This window comes from Molothrus aeneus, chromosome 2 (assembly GCF_037042795.1).
Source record: "Molothrus aeneus isolate 106 chromosome 2, BPBGC_Maene_1.0, whole genome shotgun sequence".
In the NCBI taxonomy this organism is placed as follows: domain Eukaryota; kingdom Metazoa; phylum Chordata; class Aves; order Passeriformes; family Icteridae; genus Molothrus; species Molothrus aeneus.
The window spans coordinates 67,929,867-67,950,129 of NC_089647.1; the positions used below are offsets into that span (position 1 = coordinate 67,929,867).

Below are 20,263 nucleotides of genomic sequence, written 5' to 3' on the forward strand. Positions count from 1 at the left end.
TGCAATGTATCACAACTACTAAGTATCTGCCCCCAGGCAAGATGGGATGTGAGATTTTAACAGATCAAAAACAGTAGAAGAAAGAATAAAGAGTATGAGACAAAAACTTCTGCAACAGAAACTTAAAATCCACCTGAAGAAGGCACAGCACCTAGCAGCAAAATAGTGCATTAACTGTACTAATGCAAATATGTTATATGTTTATATATTATTAGCATTATTAAACAAACATATATATATATATAAAACGTGTTTATATAGTATGTGGATATAACTATATATACACACAGACAACACTCAAATTCAGATAGAAACAGATATTAAAACTCACCTTGAGGATACCAAGAGTAGAAAGGAGCTGTCTAGTTCCACACTACTACACTTAGAGCCTGAGGGTAGTAGTGTGACACAGACACTAAGGACTCATGCCAGACCCGCAACAGACTCTGGTAATTAAAAACTTCTCATCTTGCCTACACAGGCTACATGGGCATTATATACACATACCAGGAAATACTGAAAAATCACCGTGCTGTTCATCTGACAGACATTTCTACCATGTAATCATTAGAAAAAACAAGCACCCTAAAACCTGGCACTTCAATTCCCAAAAGAAATCCTGTATTTTTTCCAAGCACATGATTTCAGTACTCCGAAGACACTATTCCAGCAATACCAAGGCACCGGAGGAGCGGTCAGCACTGACCTGCCTCTGCACCCTGGGAGAAGCCGTGTGCAGCAGGGAGAAGAGGTCCTGGAGCAGAGTGAGCTGCTGGGCCAGGTACTGGCGGCCCACGTTGGAGCCGCTGAGCGCCAGGACCATGGAGAGCAGCTCGAAGCAGTAGGCGTCCGAGGCGGCGTCCTCGTCGCTGGGCTGCGAGTTGGCGTTCTCCTTGCTGGAGATGGCGTGCTCCCACTCCTCGCGCACGCGCGTCGCCTCCATCCGAATGGCCTGCACGATGTGCGCGCACACCTGCCACACAGAAGCCAAACGCACGGCAGCTCTTAAAAACTTGTAGCGAGTGCAAAACGTTGTGGTTTAGGTACCTCCACAAGTATGGCTAAAATAGGAAACCCGTGGAATTTGGCCTGTGCTTAAATTACTTTTTAGCATAAATTCAAATGAAGAATAAAATGCTGAGTTTGCTCATCTATGTTATGGAAAATTAAATCGAAATGATTTTTAATTTTATTTCAGATCCTGTCTTTTAATTTACTTTTTACATAGAATTCAGGCCAAAAAAACCACTCCACATAAACCCCCTAAGAAATACATTGACTCAAGACACAGAAATAAAAAGCACTTCTTAAAATAGTCTTTTCTTCAGTTTAATAACCAGAAAGCTTAAAAATTTTAGAAGCAATAGCATGGTAAAAAGCATTTTTAGAAGACTACAATGTTTGCTAAGATGAGTGACAGAAGAGTAGATTCTGCTTAACTTATTAAACTAAAAAATTACAAAATTAATCAACAGCTCTATTATTGAACAAATCTTTATAGCAATATTCACTGAAATTGAGCTTATTTATTAAAAGATACCAATATTTAATCCTCAAATAATTTCAAAAGGAACAAACCTGTTTCTGCAAATTTGTCAGTTTGCTCCGGCTGAATATGATCCCTACCATGTGCTCCTTCAGGTCTGCATCTGATGTTGCCTTCATAAAAAGCATGTTTAATATTAGATCAAAAGTTTCAAGAATACTTCCCACTTACTGCAGCAATTAACATGGAATGTATCAACAAACTGTGTTTTATAAGTTAGTAGCTTTTTTTACAGGAAGATATATAACCAAGATCAATTTAACTATGCTTAATAAATACCTTATCAATGTATTAACTTTCTCTTTGTGAGAGGAATTTAAGCATCAAATGAAATAATAGACAAAACAAGTGGAGTGCAGTTTCTTCATACTTTTTCATATTAACATATTAACAGAGCCTCTCTTGAAGCAAAAGATAATGGCCAGGACTTTCAGGCTGACCATTACTACAGTTGTTAAGTACTTCTCTAATTGTAGGCATAATTTGCATCACCATTACTATGGTGTTTCCATTAAATACATATGCCTCAGTTATAATTTATTTTAAAAAAACACACTATGGTTTAGTATTAAAAACACACTATGATATTTTAAAAATAAGCAATTGCAACCTTTTACTTCTGTTTTGATCTAAAAATTATGCAGCAAAAGAAACAGAACAAATACTGAAAATCATCCTGGATAATTTTTTTCAGCAAAGTATTATTGATAGAATACAAATAAATACATTGTGTACTTTTTCTTCTCCTTCTGGGGATGACAACAGTGCTTTTTCCTCTTGTTCTGGGGTTGGCTCAGCATCTCCAGAAATAAGTTTCCCAAATACCTGGAAGAAAGACAATGATAATCAGCATATCTCAAAGATAAACTTGTGCAGCTGTGACATTTTCCATTAAAACATAAAGCACTTAAAGTCTACAATTCACAGTAACTTTCACTGTACAACACCTCATTAAAATCTCACCTGGGATGTTATAAGTCGGAATACTCGCAGTGTCTCAGATTCACAGTTCCTTTGTTGAGCCACACTTGCAGAAATCTGGCCTGCTATTTTAATGCTTTCACCATCCTTCCATCCAAGAATTTTTACTTGTCGAACCCTTAGTGTGTTCTCCGGACCCTTCAATTCAATTTTGATGATGTGATTATCACCCCCAGGAAGCTCACTTGTTACCCAGCCAATATGTCTTGAATCCAAGTCTACCTATTAAAGAGGAATATAAAGTTGGAAACTGACATTACATCAAACAAAAAGTCACCTATCATCATATATATCACTGTAACAAATACTGTGCTTGGAATGAAAATCTCAACCTGAGTAGTAAGACCTATATTTAATGATAAAAATATTCAACCTCTCGAGTTCAGATTAAAAAGTGACATATAGCCATTTCAGATTTATCTGTAAAGCTGATTAGAAATAGTGGCCTACCTATCTCTTTTATCCTCAAAGCAACAGTTCATATATTAAAAACAACAACTCTTAAAACTAGTCTTTGGACACTACTCTTAGGAAAAAAAAAAACAGCCTCTATAATTTAAATGAAAATATAACACACAATTATCATTTCATAAATTATTTCATCTCTGTTCACACAAACCGCTGCCAAAGAAATTGTTACTCTCTGGAAGTCAGTATTTGCTACCCTTACACCAAGACATGCAGGACTTAGCTGTGAAAAAGGGAGATGAACTGTATCACATTAAGTGGATTTCAAAATAAGTACTGTTAAAAACAAAACAACATAAATAATGCTATATGAAATCATATATTTCATATGAAACTGCAGTGTCACTACTGGAAACCAAGCACTGATAGGATGCAGTGCCTCACATCACTACTCAGAGAAACCCAAGCCCTGAGCCAAGTGAGCCCTTCTCTCCTATCCACAGGCTCATTAATGATCAAGCTAATATTTGTTTTTGCCAATTTCTACATTAATTCTCAGAGTCTGCATTGAACTGTGCTGCAGCAGACAAGGCTAACTTATTGTTTGAATACCATGAGACAGGATATAGTATGTGGGTGTGCTGGAAGGTAAAAAGCTGTTGGAAAAGTGTCAGAGCAAAGAGGAAGCAAAGCTGAATCAGTCCCTGCTTGTGTTCTGGGAGTTTTTTTGGGAAACCTCCAGCTGAAAGGATAAGTTACCATATTTTAGTAATTAAAACTAAATTAATTTAAAGAACACTTTACATAACCCTGTTCTATTTCAGCAGAAGAGTAAAAGCTTGATCAATAGTCAGTATACATAACTGAATTCTGTCATTAATAATACAGTATTTTCCAAGGCTTATTATGATGTCTGATATTTGCTAAGTAATTTATCTACTGTAAGAAATGGAAACTATATGCTCAGAAAAATCTCTGATATATGCACAAAAAATGACAGCAATTTTTCTGTGTCAACTGTTAAAATGTTTACCTGCTTTATTCTGCAGAGATCTTCTACTGCCTTGCCAGTTAAGAAGGTCATGGAGGTCACTTTGTTCTGCAACAAACAAGCAAAATAAGAATGAAACACTTTAACTGAGACACTTCTGACTACTTCTTCTGTATTAATATATATATTAACATATATAAAAAATTGCTTCATTACAAAAAAACCCCCATGATGAAAATCAAGGACAAAGAATTCCAAAACACAGCTCTCTAACACAGTCTGCTCTTTGTATTGAAAGCTTTAGTTGAAATACAGATATATATGTAACATGACTGTACAGATCAATAAAAAAGGATGTAAAAGGTCTAGAAAATTTGGATTTTATGACAGCTCCTTATTTCAATGCTTTTGCAGAAACCATGAGCAAGAAAAAGTAACTTAAAAGAATTAAATGTTTGAAAATGAATCTGAAATAGAACATCCCACTAAGAATTATGTTTCCCAGTTTCAGTTTTATGTAACTGTAAATTCAGACAGACTGGTCTGATCGTAACAGTTCCTGCTTTCTAATCACAGGACTTAAAAACTTCACTTTGAAATGTGAACTTCTGCATTAGAATTATGAACTGACAAAGAAAACAGCACTTCTCCATTGATAAACACATACAGCTTGGACTATGCACCTTCTATGAGAGACACTTTTATTTTCCTCTTACCCCAAGATCTCTGGAATTGTCCACATGAACACAAACATAACGTGCATTGATTCCTTTTACACAGTTGATGGTGATGTTTTTAGTTTTGTTTTTGTCCTCATCTCCTGACTCCCAGAATGTTTCTGTAGACCCATCTGTTAAACTACCAATCATGGCAGGTCGGCTTGATGTCTTAATGTCAACAATGCTGGTTAGGTCTTTCAGACAAACTACTATACACAGTTCCTGTAAAAACAAATGGCAAGTTTTAAAATACTTGAGAGTAAGCCCAAATACATGGGCATGGTTTACAATTTTTAAAACCACACAGACATTTCTGTTTTGACATTGTGCTCTCCAAGAAATTTGTCCTTCATTGATTCAAATTATTCAGTGCTTTAAGCCAAAGGAAACATTAATAGCTAAGAGCTGAATATATTAGCAAATGCCTAAATATATTACTAAATGGAAGAAAGCATTTAAAAATATTAAACAGAAGTATTAATTCATGCTCCTCAGAATAACAGAAGGAAAAAGATGTAAGCAAAGAAGAACTGAAAGTACACAATATTTAAAAAGTTAACCGACTCCATGACATTCCCCAAAAACTTCACTTGCAAACAAGCACTCCTCCAAAATTTAGGTTTGAGTGATATACAGGCTAAGGGTCAATATTTGAACCTCTAAAGCTAAATATGAGAGCAGGGATAAGATCCTAAACTGAGATATGTTCAAGAAACTATGACATTGCAATAAGGAATCTTTTAATTTAAAGAGAATCATCATTGGAACAACAGACTGCTCACAAATGATCTCTGCTTCTGAGCCAGAGCTGCAATACTTGCCTGATTCATGACTTCAAAACCAGACTGAACGCTGATACTAAAACTCTCTTCACTATCTCCATCATCAGATTTAGACAAAATATTGTTGATATGATGAAAAACATTGCTCTGATGCAGGAACTGGTGATCAGATTGTTTGAACTTAAGACTCCAGCACCTGAAAATACATTTAGTTGACTTTGAAATTTTGAATGTTGGCAAAAGACATCACTTACCCGTGAAACTATTAATCACATTCTTGCTTCTCAAACTATTTTCTAGAAACATTTAACTTCAAATTTTGCAGGATCTCTAGTGTTTCTAGTGCACCATTTTGAGGAAAGCAGGAATAGACTTTTCTTAGAATTGTAATAGTAAATGCAACCATTGTTATTCATTTTTTGTCTTTGAGACAAATACACAGAAAAAATCTCAAAGTTTAAAGATACTATCCAGGTGACAGATTTCTGAGCAAAGGGCACTAAAAAGCCATGCACATACACACAGATCCTTCCATATTATTCTGTTAGATGTTTTCTTTTTCATAGTGGACACTGTACAGAATTTAGAAGAAAGTACATTACTTTATACAAAGTCTTTTATACTATTGTTTATATGTATAAACACTTAAGTGTCTTCTATGTATCTCCTTCCTAGTGGTAAGGACAGATGTACCCCTTCTCGCACAAAGTTTTCAAGCATCCTGTTTACATCGCAAAATCTTTTAACCTGTAATTAAACAACATTTCCAGCCTTTTCAAGAATTTGCTTGATTTGTGCTTACCTTAAGGCCATTTGCTGTAATGCACTACCACTGGGAAGAGACATCATAAGATCAGAGATTGTCTGAAGAAGGCGATGGAAAGTGTGGGGTAAGGGGTGAGCAGCTTCCCCAGCAATCACTATGTCCGACAGAGGGTGTTCACACACTCGTGTGTCTTTTTCCTACAGGGCAAAGCAATCTGGGTGTTATTAACAGACTTTCTGAGACAAAAGGTTCAGTACACAAAAACATTTCTGCTGTTTGCTTTAAGAGTAACTGCAACAATCTTACAATGAATGTGAACTTAACGCACTTCCTGTCAGAGAATTTTTGGAGTAAGTTACGCACGAATCTCAAAGAGGGAATTGGAGAAGCGTGTTGTATACTGCCACATATTTCTCATGATTTAAAGATGTGAAACATTATATGGCAATAATTCGAAAACAAAGAAACAAACCAGAAAGAAATAACATATTCCAGCAGTTGAAACTAACTTTATCTGAGCAGCAAAATCCACCCATAGCAAACTTGATCACTAAGCTGATGTTATCAGTTGCTGCATTTCATTAGAGCTGTGAAAATAATAATTCTTAGTTAAGGTGTGTCAGTATCAGACAAGCAGTGTACCAGGTTACACTGCTGAAAAGACTAATTTCAGAACAACTAATTTCAAAACTGGATGAGATTTGAAGTGATAGAGATTATCCTGACTTCTTGACAACACTAGCATGATTTTTTCTGAGCTATTCATCATGGACATGATAATATTTTAAATCAGAGCTAAGTCTAGAGAATAGGTTGTATGTAGATGTCTTTTGGAAGTATGGGATGTTAGACTGTACCATTTTGCAGGCTACATTTTCAGAACTATAGATTTTTCTTAAATCACTGAATTAAGTATACCTACTGCACATAATATTACTTACTTATTTATATACATACACATACACAGCAGTACGTAAATTATCTATGCTTTTTATAACTAACTATGGACTTAGAACACGGAAAGACATAGTAAGCCAAACCACAAAGTGGTTCTAAAAAATATTTTATCTTCTCTCTCATTGCAGGGCAAAGGAGGAATAAAAAGCAACTTTTTTTTTAAATTTAGCAATGTGCTTGTGCTTTTTTTGCTTTCTTATTTCCCAAGAATACTAGAAAATGCTGCTTTAGAAGACCTCGTGATTGATCAGCACATAGAAAGTGATGATTCAGAAGAAAAACTAATCTATGTCTACAAAATGAATTCAACTACAGTTTAAGATTCTGTTTCACAGAGGAAGGATTAAGGAGTTTTGTTTTTCATATGGAAGTATTTCTAATTTGCCTACAAAATTGGCAGAACCTCACTTACTTGTTCTGCATTTTCTTTATTTGATTTATTTTCTTCATCCTCTTCTTCTTCAGGCTCTACAGGTGCAGGAGTCAGGGAAGCCACAAAATGCCATAAGATATCATGAAGAGAAGTTGTTTGAATGACATTACAAAGAAGCCAGTTGAAGGCCTAAAACAAATTACATACAAGGAGTTACCAACTGGTTAAGCAAACCTGGAGTAAAACTATTTCCTAGACCATTTATTGAAGAAGGTGATGATGATTTGGACAGGCAAATAATAATGCAAAAGTCTTCAAGTAAGACATTATTGCTCTGTAGCTAAAACAGTTTATTTAGATGACAACTATAGTACAGCCAACAGAGCATAATCTTAAAACAAATTTCCAAAGTAGAATTTAACGCCACATTATTTTAATCATACAGGAGCCATCAGTACATGAATACCTCCATGGCAAAGACTCTGCAAGCAGATTTCCGTAAGGCTTGTTTCATCGCTATTTCAAGTCCTTCCAGATCATGATGCTGGATTACAAATGCCAATACTGGCCACTGGAAATTTCTCTCTCCTTTGGAAAGAGAGCTGTGGGCGGAGATTAACCGAGAAAGTTCAGGAGATGGATGTCTCAGGAGAGAGGACCCCACTTCTATTTAAAAGCATAAAAATATGCATACATTAGATTCCTTGTGCATTTCAATTTTATAGCCACAGTAAAAATGAAAAGCAATAAAGCACTTTTAGAAATTATTTTTTTTTCTGAGAGAAAACTGCATTAAAAAAGCAATATGGAAAAATGATGCTTCAACTGAGAAAGAAAATACCACCTTCGCTTTTAAAACAGGCACAGAAGATGCACTATAAATTTTAGAATTACAGTAAATCCTAATCCAATTTTAGGCTAATTCTGTGCTGATTACTAAACACCTGTTTACTATTATTTTGTTTTATAACTAAAAAGTCACTACATGTATTTATAAAAAATATATTTGTCTACAATTTCCAAAAAGAATTGCAAATCCTTGAATCATTTTTCCCTGCTTCTGCTCTTTGTGCTCTTACCTGCATCTCCACTGTTGACTCGTCTCCTGGGGATTGCTTTTACACGTGCTGGCAGAATTGAGTGCTGTTTGTCATATTCTGATGCAACAACTGAATATGATCTTTGAAAGACTGTGCGCTTTGCAAGGTCTGTATCTGTGATTGGACTGGTTTCCAAACTACAAAGAAATCAGTGAAGTAATACACTCATTAGCAAATACATACAGTGTATCTGAATCATACACCAATAATTAATAAGGATACATGCATTTCATAATCACAATGTTACTACTGCATGAAACTTTGTCTTATGTACCTAAGAACTGTTTAAATGCTGGAAAGGAAGGAGCACGTATTAGAATTACACATGGTGAAAAAGCATGCAAGTGCTTTATAAACAAATGCAATGATGAACATGATGAGTTCCAAGAATTTAGATATTTCTTTTAGAGAAATAAAAACATTCAGATCATGCCTAATTTGAAGTTTCAGACCAAACTTCTCCTGAGAATGCATGTGAAAACATCTATGAAGTGAATTATTAATACGCAAGCCAACTGAAATTTAGAACTTTATGTGAAGTAATCGTTTCTAACATCATTAGCCTTAAAGTCAAATTTGAATTGCTACAGCTATACCTCTGACATGTTTTACTCCTTACCTTCAGTGGACTTCTTACAGTCTGCAGAAGGACTCCCAGCTTATGCTGTCCCTATAGGCCTCAGGAGACCATGGTGTCCACAGTTTTAATAAAGGAATATACCAATACGATGCACTCTTAAGGAGTTTTGTTAGAAAAGTTCTATTTCTGAAAAGACTACATTATAGATTGTAGTATTCCAATAAACTATTTGTGCAGTCAGTATGAAATACAACAAATTGAATAAAAACAGATAAAAAGCAAATTTTCTCTCCATTACATCCTCACTATAATATGAGGAATCACCGACATCTGAGAACACTGAGCAGCTAAGTAGATTCTGAACTATTATTAATAGTAAGAGCCATTTTTTCCCTGGTGAAACAAAAATTTTTATACCTGATTGAATTAGATGACAGTAAACATTACATGACAAGAAAGTGGCTTAACCTGACAGAAACCATCTAGCACTCTTGGTCCTAGACAGCATTATCATTTCTTCGGTGACATTTTTATGTCCCACAGAACAAAGCAGCAGCATTTGCTTTGAAAAGTGTCAGGCAATGAAATTTCCTCCTGTTCAAGCTTCCCTTCAGAATGAAATCCTGAAAGAACAACAGCTACTTCCTTTCAAAAAGCCTGCACTCAATCAGTTGTGGTAAAGTACAGATATAAAGTCAAAAAAACCTGCTACATTTTCAAAGAATTTGCAATAGTTACAGTCCTTGGATTATTGATCTTTAGATCACTTCTTCAGTTCTGTAGATTCTGGAGAATTTTTCTCTATGGGGAAATAAGCAGGCCTGAAATAGAGGCTATGGATAAATTTCCCTGTATGCTAAGAGTCCTTATCAACTGAACAAATTTTTTTTGTATTTGGGTTGTAAACCCAGGATCTTTCTAGAGACAAGTAATTGAAGTACAGTAAAAAGTTTCAGTTCTGATTTGTATATTCCTTGCATATTTACATATTCAAACATACTTCACTGCTAACAGTTGAAAATACACACCTGATATGCTATAATCCACTGAAAATTTCCTAACTACAGCTTCATAGGCTTTTGGCTTTTATGCTGCCATTTCAGAAACTGATCTGATACTTTAGCTTCTTAACTTCAGCAATGTTTTCCTTTTGTTTTTTTAATTGGTGTTATGCTACTGCTTTAACATTTGTATGTAGCACCTAGAATTACAAGGAAGTACCTTGGGGGCATAGATTTCATGTTACTCTCTGGCTCTTCAAAGACATTTGGGCTTGCGTCAGGCGTAACGGAGATGTACGGCGCAGGTACTGAAGTTGACCGCAAGTATCTCATCTCATCCTGGAACAGGTTGTCATCCTGGTACCCAACAAAATTTTCATGATGATGTCTAAACCAAATGAGATTTTTAAATTAGAATTAGGATTAAAAATTGCTGAAACACAAACATACACAAAAATTGTTTGCTGATACACCTCATCAGCCAATGCTAGTCATGTACTCTTCACCTACTAATGCTTTTAAGCTCGTTGTGACTTTGAAACGTTCATGGAAGATAGAGTGGCATTCTCAACCAACAGGCAGTGGGGATCACCCTTTTCTGTCTTTTAGTAGGTATTTCCAGAATGTATTTTAGGTCCAAAAGTCTACCCAACATAAACATGAGACACTACAGTGAAATTTACTAAGAATTTCCAAGAAAGCCCAAGTCTTCTTGTTTCCTTTTTATTATTTTTAACTGTGAAGAGAAAAAAGTAGCACATATGTCTGCTACTAACACACTAAGTTAAACTCTTTGGAAAATTCTGAATTCTTTGGACAGAAACTGAACTGTTATAAAATATTTAGCTGAAAGCTACTAGGGCATATTTGACTCTAGGAGAAAATACAATCTAAAAGATTGAACAGGATCATGGATCAAAACAGACAGAAGAAAAAAACATCATGAAGAACTAGGAAAATATGTCTTTTTCTATGTAAGCTTTAGTTTAGTTTACACACCCATTTTATACAATACTCTCCATAGATGAGTGTTAAAATCAATATTCATACATGTCCTTTAATTACCTTGCTAATGTCTGTAGATAGAGACATGGCATCTTAATGGGAAAGTCTTCAGAAATTCCTTCTTTTAGACTGGGAAGTTGAGATTGGAATGCTTTTGCAGGGTTATAGCAGAGGATACTGGGCTCAGCAGCACTACTCAGCGACAGTAAATACAGTGCATTGGCTTTAATCACTTGATGAGCTTCCATAGTTGGCAAGGCACGAGGTGTCTTAACTTGCATTGGTTTTCTCCTAGATTGCTTAATCTAGATAGATTTAAATAAGGCATAATTGAATTCACCACAGGAAAACCTGATGACCTATCTCATAATAGAGCTGCTGAATTCTACCTTTTGTAAAATGCCTCCTATGACAAAACACATTTCTATTACTTTCCTACCTTCGCAAACATTTAATAGTTTGATAGTTCTGACATTTGCCTCAAGATTAATTTTGTGTGCAAATAGTTTCAAAAAGTTTAGTTTAAAAATAAAGTTAAATTAGCATCATTAGCATCAACATATTTGCATACTTTGAGCAAGATTTCAAATTAGTCCTTGAAGACCACTACAAGAAAAACACCTTTTGTACTATTTCCATTAAAAACACCTCTAGTGGCATCTTGTATGCAACGATCTGGATTATTGGGATCACTTAAAAACTATAAACATGAAGTTAAAACAGCCCTCATTTTAGCAAATAAATAAAACCATTCAAAATGAAATAAACTGACAGATACTTAAAGTTATTACATTCAATCCTGTGGTTATACTGGGATAAAAAATAAAATTACTTTACAAATTTGAGCACACTATCATCTGAAGGGAAGAAAACTGGTCTGAACACAGTGAAGTTTCTATTTCATTATCTTAAACCTAACAATGAGGGTAAGACAATATTCCCAAATTATGAAAGTCCAAATTTCTTAAACTAGCCCTTCTTTTCAAGTTGTGAAGACAGCACTACTAATCAGATAGAAAGTTAAACATAAGAGCTGAAAATACCTTCTCTCTTGCTGCTGCTTGCTTTTCACGGAGATACTTTTCTCTGCACCGATCGCACACCAGATACCACGTGCTCCCTCCAATGCCACCATCGCCACAATTCCCAGCCCATCCTCCACAGAAGTGCCCAATGCTGTTGTACCCTTGGCCACCTGCATAGCGGCCACAGCCTACATGGGGGAAAGGTGGGAACAACTGATTTCAAATGCAGGATTCTTACTCTGTTATTTATTGCTCTAAAAGAGGGATGAAGAGGGAAGAAAGGAAGATGCATGCCTTTTCCTGGCCTAATTTTTTATTTTTCTGTATGTCTGAATTGGTTACAAAACAAGGTTCTTCTCTGTTCTTGTCCATGTGTCCCACCAGTGTCTAAAGAATACAAATGGACTACAAATGGTTTTATAGGTTTAATGGTTTAATAAGTTCTTTTATAAAGAACTTATCCAAAGCATGAACAGATCCCTATTCAGACAGCTAAGTTATAGTTAAGGTGAGTATTATAAGTTAGCCAACAATATCTGTAATTTAACAAACACAAAAATCTCGCCTCCTAGCTAACAAAACTCAAGAAGGAATGGAGGGTATTCTTTTGCTGATTAGAGTTTCTCAGAAAGATTCAGGACTTTAACTTTGCACACACAGAGCTAAAAAAAAGTAGAGACCAACAAGTACATAAAAAATATTAATCACTGATACCCAGTACTGACACAGCAGATAGAAGTTTCCTACTCTTGACAGTAGAACAGTAACAGAAAACTTCTGTCAATGTAGAAACTCTAACTGACCAATCTCATTTTTTATTTCAGCACAGCTTCAAATCCTAAATTGTAAAACACAGCATGTTTCTGAAGAGCTACTGTAAAGTCAGAGCATTATTTTGACCTTGTTTCAAACAACATAGAAACTTTGGATCCCTAACTACTTAAAATTATACACAAAGATGTGCAACTGATCTGTACGCAAGTACAATTTAGTGTATATAATAGAAAGCATAGCCTGACATTTTCCTAACAGCAGCTAACACCAAATCATGTGTGTGAAATATACTTTATGGATGGACATGGGAGTTAAAAATATGGAGTCTTACCTGGATGAGCTTGTCTCATGTGGTAAGTCACTGGATATGGATGGGATTCTCCACACAACTCACAGATGGTATCTTTTTCCGGTCCTCCCACTGCAAGCTGGGCCATCTCACCAAAAAGATTTCCCCTTGGCCTAGCCTCAACTTTTTCTTTTTTCTTTTTCTCCTTTTTGGCTTTCTTGTTATCTTTGTCACTTTCCTTCTTCTTTAAGACTGCACAAGAACCAGGACTTGGAAAAATCATGTTTTGGGAAGCTGCTTTAATAGTTGCTAAAGAAATATCTTCCCAGAAAGCTACTAAGTGCTGCAGTGTTAATGGAAGAGGAGACTTGGATTTCATTGTGTGATGACTGGATGTTTCAAAGGAGGTAGTTTCAGTTTTTCCATCCTCACACTTTTCATGCAGAGGTGGTTCTTTTAACATTGAGAGGACTTTGTTTTTATTGATGCTACCCATTTTAGATATGTCTGGTCCGTGAGGTGAGATGTTGAACATGTTAAGAGCAGATGATATTTCCAATGAATGTCTATTTTTCAACTTGGTTTCTTTTTCCTCTGCAGGTTGTTGAGTAAGACTGCTTCGTATGGGTGCATGCTCTTTGGACAGTTCTGGATTAAACTTCAAGAAAGATGAGCACGCCATAGCATCATGAACTATTCCTTCATGCCAAAGAAATGCGGCAAATACGGCTCGAGCACATTCTGCAACAGAAGGTGACATTGCTTGCTTGGCAGGCTCTATGGGCTTTGATCCATCTCCTTTGAAAAGGAAGTTGGATTTTTCCTTTTTGGGTCTTGTGTGCCTGCCAGCACATTTACGGCTCACTTTTGGAGATGCTCTCATGTCTTGCTCATCCTTCAGTGGTGCTTTTCCAATGCTGAAATGAACTTTATTAGAACCATCGTCCAGACTTCTGAATTCAGTGTTGTCTTCACAGGTGGTATCTGTAATGCTGTCAGTCTTTAAAGTACTTGAAGTACAGACTTCAACTACCTCACTGTGAAGATTTTCTTGTACGACATGAGGGGAAGGAGCTCTATTTTCAGTTTCTGGTGCAGGTTTTCCATCTTTTGTAGTAATTTTTGGTTTGGGTGAAGTGGACCTCCCCCTTAAGGGTTCTGTTAGCGGCACTTTCTTTTTGCGAAGGGTGTCTGGATCTAAAGTGTAAGAATCTGATTTGGAGCGCTCTCGAGGAGGATCAAGCTTTGTTTTTACAGGGGATGAAGCTTTCTGAGGTAGAGTTGTTTTGTCATTGGGTGACGAGGATCGCGGAGAACTAGCACCAGATCTAATGCCTGTAAGTGTCTTTGTCTTTGGAGAAGTTGACCGGGTTCCTGGCGCCGGAGATTCAGCTCTCAGACCAGGAGTTGTTCTTCCATCAGTTTTTAGTGTTTGCAAAGTGTTATGATTTGGCGACAAAGACCTGCTGTGGGAGTCTGAGCGCAACTTTGCGGCGTCTGATTTCAGCATCAGGCACTCGCTGGCTGATAAGCCATCGGTATTTCTGGGCTTCTTCTGCTCGGCAGCGGCTCGGTTCATTCGCACGTCAAGCTTGGGTGACCTGCAGTCCGCTCTGTGCTTGGATGCCATGTCTGATTTTCCTGCTGGAGAAATCGGTCTAGCAGCTCCTGTGAAATTCATTCGGTCACCTGCATAATGTTTCATAATTGAATTGTTACATGCTGACAGTGACACCCTCAATAGTACAAAACAAAGACTGAAGACCTGAACACAAGATAAATATCAAACACATGCTTCTGTTCACATCAAAATGAAAGGAAACATGAAGGGATCTTTTTCCCCCTAGAATACTTTTGATACATTTCATTTCCCAAAGGTACACAGAAACAAGCGTTAGGAAGTTTTTACAGAGAAAACACTACTATGGACGTTATCAAAAGCCACAGTTCACTCTTTCTACAAAACAGTAAAGGAAGCACAATTTACATCCTTAGGTGAAATTCCAGAGTTAACTAAGTTTACCACAGTTGCAACAGAAACCAGGGACTATTTATTATCTCAATGTGTGACAGGCTGACTGCATCAGGAGATGATCACATGTATAATGTATATCTCTCTTGAATAGAGATCAAATGTACTGCCAGATTTATTTTCTTCAATGCTCAAAAGCCAGGAATTGTAGCAAGTAAACAATGTTAGTAAGGCAAATTGGACAAGAGGCTTGCAACTATGCTCAAAATGACTCAAATGGGTAATCTATGGAATCTACTTTTTCAAGTTCAAAATCTACCCCATGTTCAGCTATAAAAACACTTAAACTCCCCCAAAACAAGAAATCCACTTTTTTCAACCACTAAGTTAAATGGCCAGCTCTGATCAATGATGTCCCCGTACTTCAATGCACTAATTTATTGTTCCTATGCACATTGACTTTGTACATACATTAATCTACAGAGCTGTAAGACTACAAGAGCTACAAGAACTACAGGCAGCTTAGTACAGGTACATACAAAACAAGTATATGCAAAAAGTAGCTTATGAAGGCAATCTGCTTCTGATACCTCTGTGAACCAAGTCTCTCTTGTAGAATTGTATTCTGAAAATTAATCCAAGCAATACGGTAATTACTGGCAAGCAATGCAGCAGTTAATACAGCTGTCTCTCCATAAATCCTTACTGCAAAATCTTGAATGCAGAGTTAAATCCTTTTGATTTGAATGGGTTTTCATTAGTCAAACATGAGAAGTGTTTCCCTAGTAAGCCTGCAGAATTAGGACACAGTACGTAGGAATATTTTTCTTTTCTAGATATTAAAAAGGTTATTTGCATTTGTCTGGGCATATTTTTGAGAAAGCAACTATTTGTTAAAAAATAAAGTTTCAATTAATCAAAGAGTATTTGCAAATTTGAGCCTTGATTTCTAGTGGGAACAGGATAGACAGTCACCTTTAGCTAGTATCTTCAGTATTAGAAGATGTGAAATCAGTGTCTACTTCCTTATGCATTGTGGGATCTGAAGCAACTTCATGTAGTTCTCAATCACCTACCCTTACCCCTACCCTAGAAAATACATAGATGCAATTTTTTCCTACTATTATCTCTCACAATATAAAAAACAATCAAGAAAAATTTAGAAAACTTTTGAGCAAAATTTAGCAACCAAGATGCTTCCTCAGGTTATAAAAAATTATTATTTATTTGCTATTTCCATATTTAAATACCTTACAATAAAACTAACAGCAACAGGAAAAAAGTGAAGGATGAATTATATTGGAATATTAACAAGCCTGAAATTTAGAATATTTTTCTGCCTTCCCAAGAAATGGCATTTCATACTTTTCTGAGCAGAGAAGAAATATTGTGTCTACATTCAAGAATAATATATCAAATGTAAGCAATAGAATATAATGAGAATATAGCAAGTATTTATCATCCTAATAAATTTTCAGAGTCTAATCTGTCTTCATTTTTACAAGTTCTATAACTGTTTTTCACTTGGAAGGGGGAAGTTGGAATAGGAAGGCAAGAAATAACATGGTAAATTGTGGTTTATAAAATGACTCTTCTTGCTAAAAGAAAAAAAAAGTTTTGGAAATATCAGTCCAAGCATTTCAACCATTCCAGCTTAATTATTCACTAGTTTTAATCACGAGCTATTTTGAGATGCTTATTTTGTGATAAATTCTGAAATGCAAATTAGAATTACTTTTATACACATTTTTCCCAGTCTGCCAGATGAGAAAATACTTAAGACTGAAAGTTTTACAGAATGCCTCATAAAAGAGAAAAAAAACCTGAAAAGATGACAATCATTTTAGAGAGCATATAACACTTCAAGCCATTCAGCAAAGTATCAAATTTAAAGTATATGCATGATTAGCAAATACCAATGGGGAAAACATTCCAGAACAAAACTGCTTATGGAAGGTATAGCCTAATGATGGCTTCCAACAAAAAAAGTATCTTGTTTTTTAAGAAAACAAAGGTTTGCACATAGAGAAATAATCCTAAGCAGCATTCAGGAGTATCAGCACAAAAAGAAAAATCTCCCAAAGGAAAAAGCGCATAAAATAGCAAGCTTCTTTGTCTGTAAGCAAAAGAAAAAAAATTCCCAGATTTTATTTCCTGTTTCTTCTTAGATACCTCTTTTGCCTATTGTTTGAAAACAGCTGTAATTACACTAACAGTCACTTTCCATTTTACAAAGCAGAGACAGCTAGATTGTGCATCATGGAGTTGCTGCAACTCAGGAAGGCAACACTGAATGACTACATCAGATGAGCTCCCAACAAATACCAAATTTGAACATTCGCTTTCAAAACATTATTTTCTTACATGAATGAAATGAAAATGCATGGAAGAAGAAAGAAAAACAAACCCAAAACATTTTGCAGGTAAAAAATCTGAATAACCTTGCTATGTTGGCATGCATACCCACCCTTCAGTTTGTGAGAGAGAGATGAAATAGCAGAGGCAGGCCCAGCTACATCACTACTTTTGTAAATACGCTCACGAGAAGCAAGGCAGCAGGATGGAGTTTCTACAGTGGAAAACAGTTGCACAGAAGCAGCACAGATTCAATGGAAAAGCAGCAGAGATAAAAACAATAGCATTTCAAATGATATGCATCTTCTTTGTTATGTATTCTGAATTCCTACTTTAGTTTTAAATGACAGACAGTAGCTTGTATTGGAATGCAGTAGATCAGCTTCCTTGATCTAAAAATGCTGCAATTTAAATCTTAGTTTTTAGGATCTAAAAATGTAATATATGAGGGCTAGCCAATGACATTTATGGTTTATTATAAAAATCAGCAGTGTCTAGTTTTGAACTGAACCTGGATTTGAGATGTTAACAGTTAATCTGTAAGTTCATAAATTAATTATTTAGAACTTCAATATGGCCTTCCAGATGATCAATTTACATATTCTTTAGTGAAAATTAGAGGAGATCTAATTTAGTTTTGGAGTCTTGTTAATCACTGGAAAGAATGAAAAAAAATACATTAAACACACCAAAACTCTGTTTTCAAAAGTGATTGCACCTCAATAATGTAATGTTTTGAAAAACTTCACTTATGTAATGTGAAGTTCCTCAATACAAGAAATCTAACTAGTAGTAGATGAATGTCAGAACAGTACACAGATGAAAAAAAAAAACCTGCATCAGGTCTTAAAAATAATTCTGATTTAAGAAAAATTCCGATGTCATCCAAGATAATTTCAGTACAGTGTACTGACATCAAATCTGTTAGAAATACAACTCCACAAAAATAAAACTTGGAGAGAAATAATAGGGAATTTTCATTTCCATCTATAATTTAATTTTTTTTCCTGGTTTTAATTTTAAGTCCTATTCCTTCCTTTGGGAAAAAAAAAAGTAGAATTCTTACTGAAGTAGTAATTGTAATGAGAATGTGTATGTTAGAAGATACTGTTTTAGATACACCCTTTTGTACAAATGGAGTAAGCTAGTTGTATTGAAAATAAATTATTTCAGATCCTACACTATTAAAGACACCTTTTTGTCCTGGTAATACATTTATTAACTTGTACACTCAACTTACCAAGCCTGCTACCTTATGCAATGAGCTATGGTTCTAGAAACTGCAATGAGAAGGTGTTCATACATTTGAAGTAAGAATGTCATTCTCTAAAAAAGGCAATTAATCCTTAATTTCTCAACACTGTATTAACACAGATTTAACACCAGTATTACCTACTTTTGATACCTACAAATTATTTTGAGAGATCCAACAACAACTATATAGCTTCTGAGCAACAGGATATCACTCAGTCAATTTTTAAAGGTAAAAGGCAGACAAACATTAGGAGCACAAAACAGCAGTAGCAGCAAACCTAAAAATGTCAATTTGATACACTAGCATCCCACTGTATGAATAATAAAAGGAAAATCTTTATGAAATCCACTTTCATGAATGCACATTTATACTTCATTCTTTCACTCTGTCTCAGAGAACACTTACATTTTATAATACTGTAATCTAGTGTTGAATGATGCACTACTACTACTAATGCATTTCAAGGGGACTGTGGGTCCAAGCAGTATGACAATCCATGTATATCCAGGATAACTGGACAGCCTCAGGGACCAACATTTTGTTTAGGGCTCCCTCTTCCTGAAACATCCTCAAAGACTACAAAGACTTGAAATACAAGGCAGGCAAGGCTGTCTCAGGAGCCATTGAAATGTGACAGTGTGCCTTTAGTCATGCTTTCCTTCAACATGGAAACAGCTCCAGCTTGAAAAGCTACCCAATATGGAGACATAAGAAGCAATTCAATTTCAATGCCAGGATGCTCTGAGGAAACCTAGGAAGCAAGACATACCACTGACTGGCTCATGTGAAATTTTTTTAAGCAAACTCTGTAACCATCATGTAAAATGCCACTGGAAAATGGAGTTAACGTTAAGTTTCCTCTGAAATGCCACTGCTTTTCTGCATCACAATGAAGGAAAGCACTGACCTGCCTTTGCTGTGCTGCCTAAGCAATGGATGCCTCTTAAAAATAATGTATTCTTCTTTCACTCACTTTTACTGACATGGAAACTACAATACAGCTGTCAGTTCAATCTCCTCAAGCACTGCAATCAACATATCTTTCTTCACCTCCTGAAAATGCCAAATGTCATACTAACAGCAGGACTAGGACTTTTTTAGAAATTATTTTTCCATGAATAAAAGAATGCACTGAATTAAAAAAAAAGCTTGAATATTAAAAAGAAAAAAATATTTAGTATGGTTAAAGTGGGGATATGAGTGAATGAATTAAAGCAAAAGCTGAAATATGCTATAATGAGAAAAATATTAGCAATATTCTATACCAATGGTGGGGCTTGGAACACTAACACTTGAGCCACATAAGCATATGAACTGAAAGAAATGTTCCTGTCCTGGAAAGGTACATAAAAAAAAGAAATCTATGCTTTTCCAATTTGTAACT

General features: G+C 35.6%; 1 protein-coding gene across 1 annotated transcript in view; it reads right to left on the minus strand.

Moving 5' to 3' along the window:
- MYCBP2 (MYC binding protein 2) overlaps positions 1-20,263 on the minus strand; it is a 175,113-nt gene that overhangs the window by 15,392 nt on the left and 139,458 nt on the right. Inside the window, exons 57-71 of the mRNA XM_066545089.1 lie at positions 13,340-14,986; positions 12,253-12,422; positions 11,270-11,514; positions 10,425-10,592; positions 8,603-8,760; positions 7,990-8,189; positions 7,563-7,712; positions 6,230-6,390; positions 5,467-5,623; positions 4,643-4,867; positions 3,969-4,034; positions 2,510-2,749; positions 2,273-2,371; positions 1,579-1,659; positions 707-973 (exon numbers count right to left, since the gene is read on the minus strand). Coding sequence (XP_066401186.1) covers positions 707-973; positions 1,579-1,659; positions 2,273-2,371; positions 2,510-2,749; positions 3,969-4,034; positions 4,643-4,867; positions 5,467-5,623; positions 6,230-6,390; positions 7,563-7,712; positions 7,990-8,189; positions 8,603-8,760; positions 10,425-10,592; positions 11,270-11,514; positions 12,253-12,422; positions 13,340-14,986 — 4,034 coding nt within the window. The remainder of the gene's footprint in view (positions 1-706; positions 974-1,578; positions 1,660-2,272; positions 2,372-2,509; positions 2,750-3,968; positions 4,035-4,642; positions 4,868-5,466; positions 5,624-6,229; positions 6,391-7,562; positions 7,713-7,989; positions 8,190-8,602; positions 8,761-10,424; positions 10,593-11,269; positions 11,515-12,252; positions 12,423-13,339; positions 14,987-20,263) is intronic.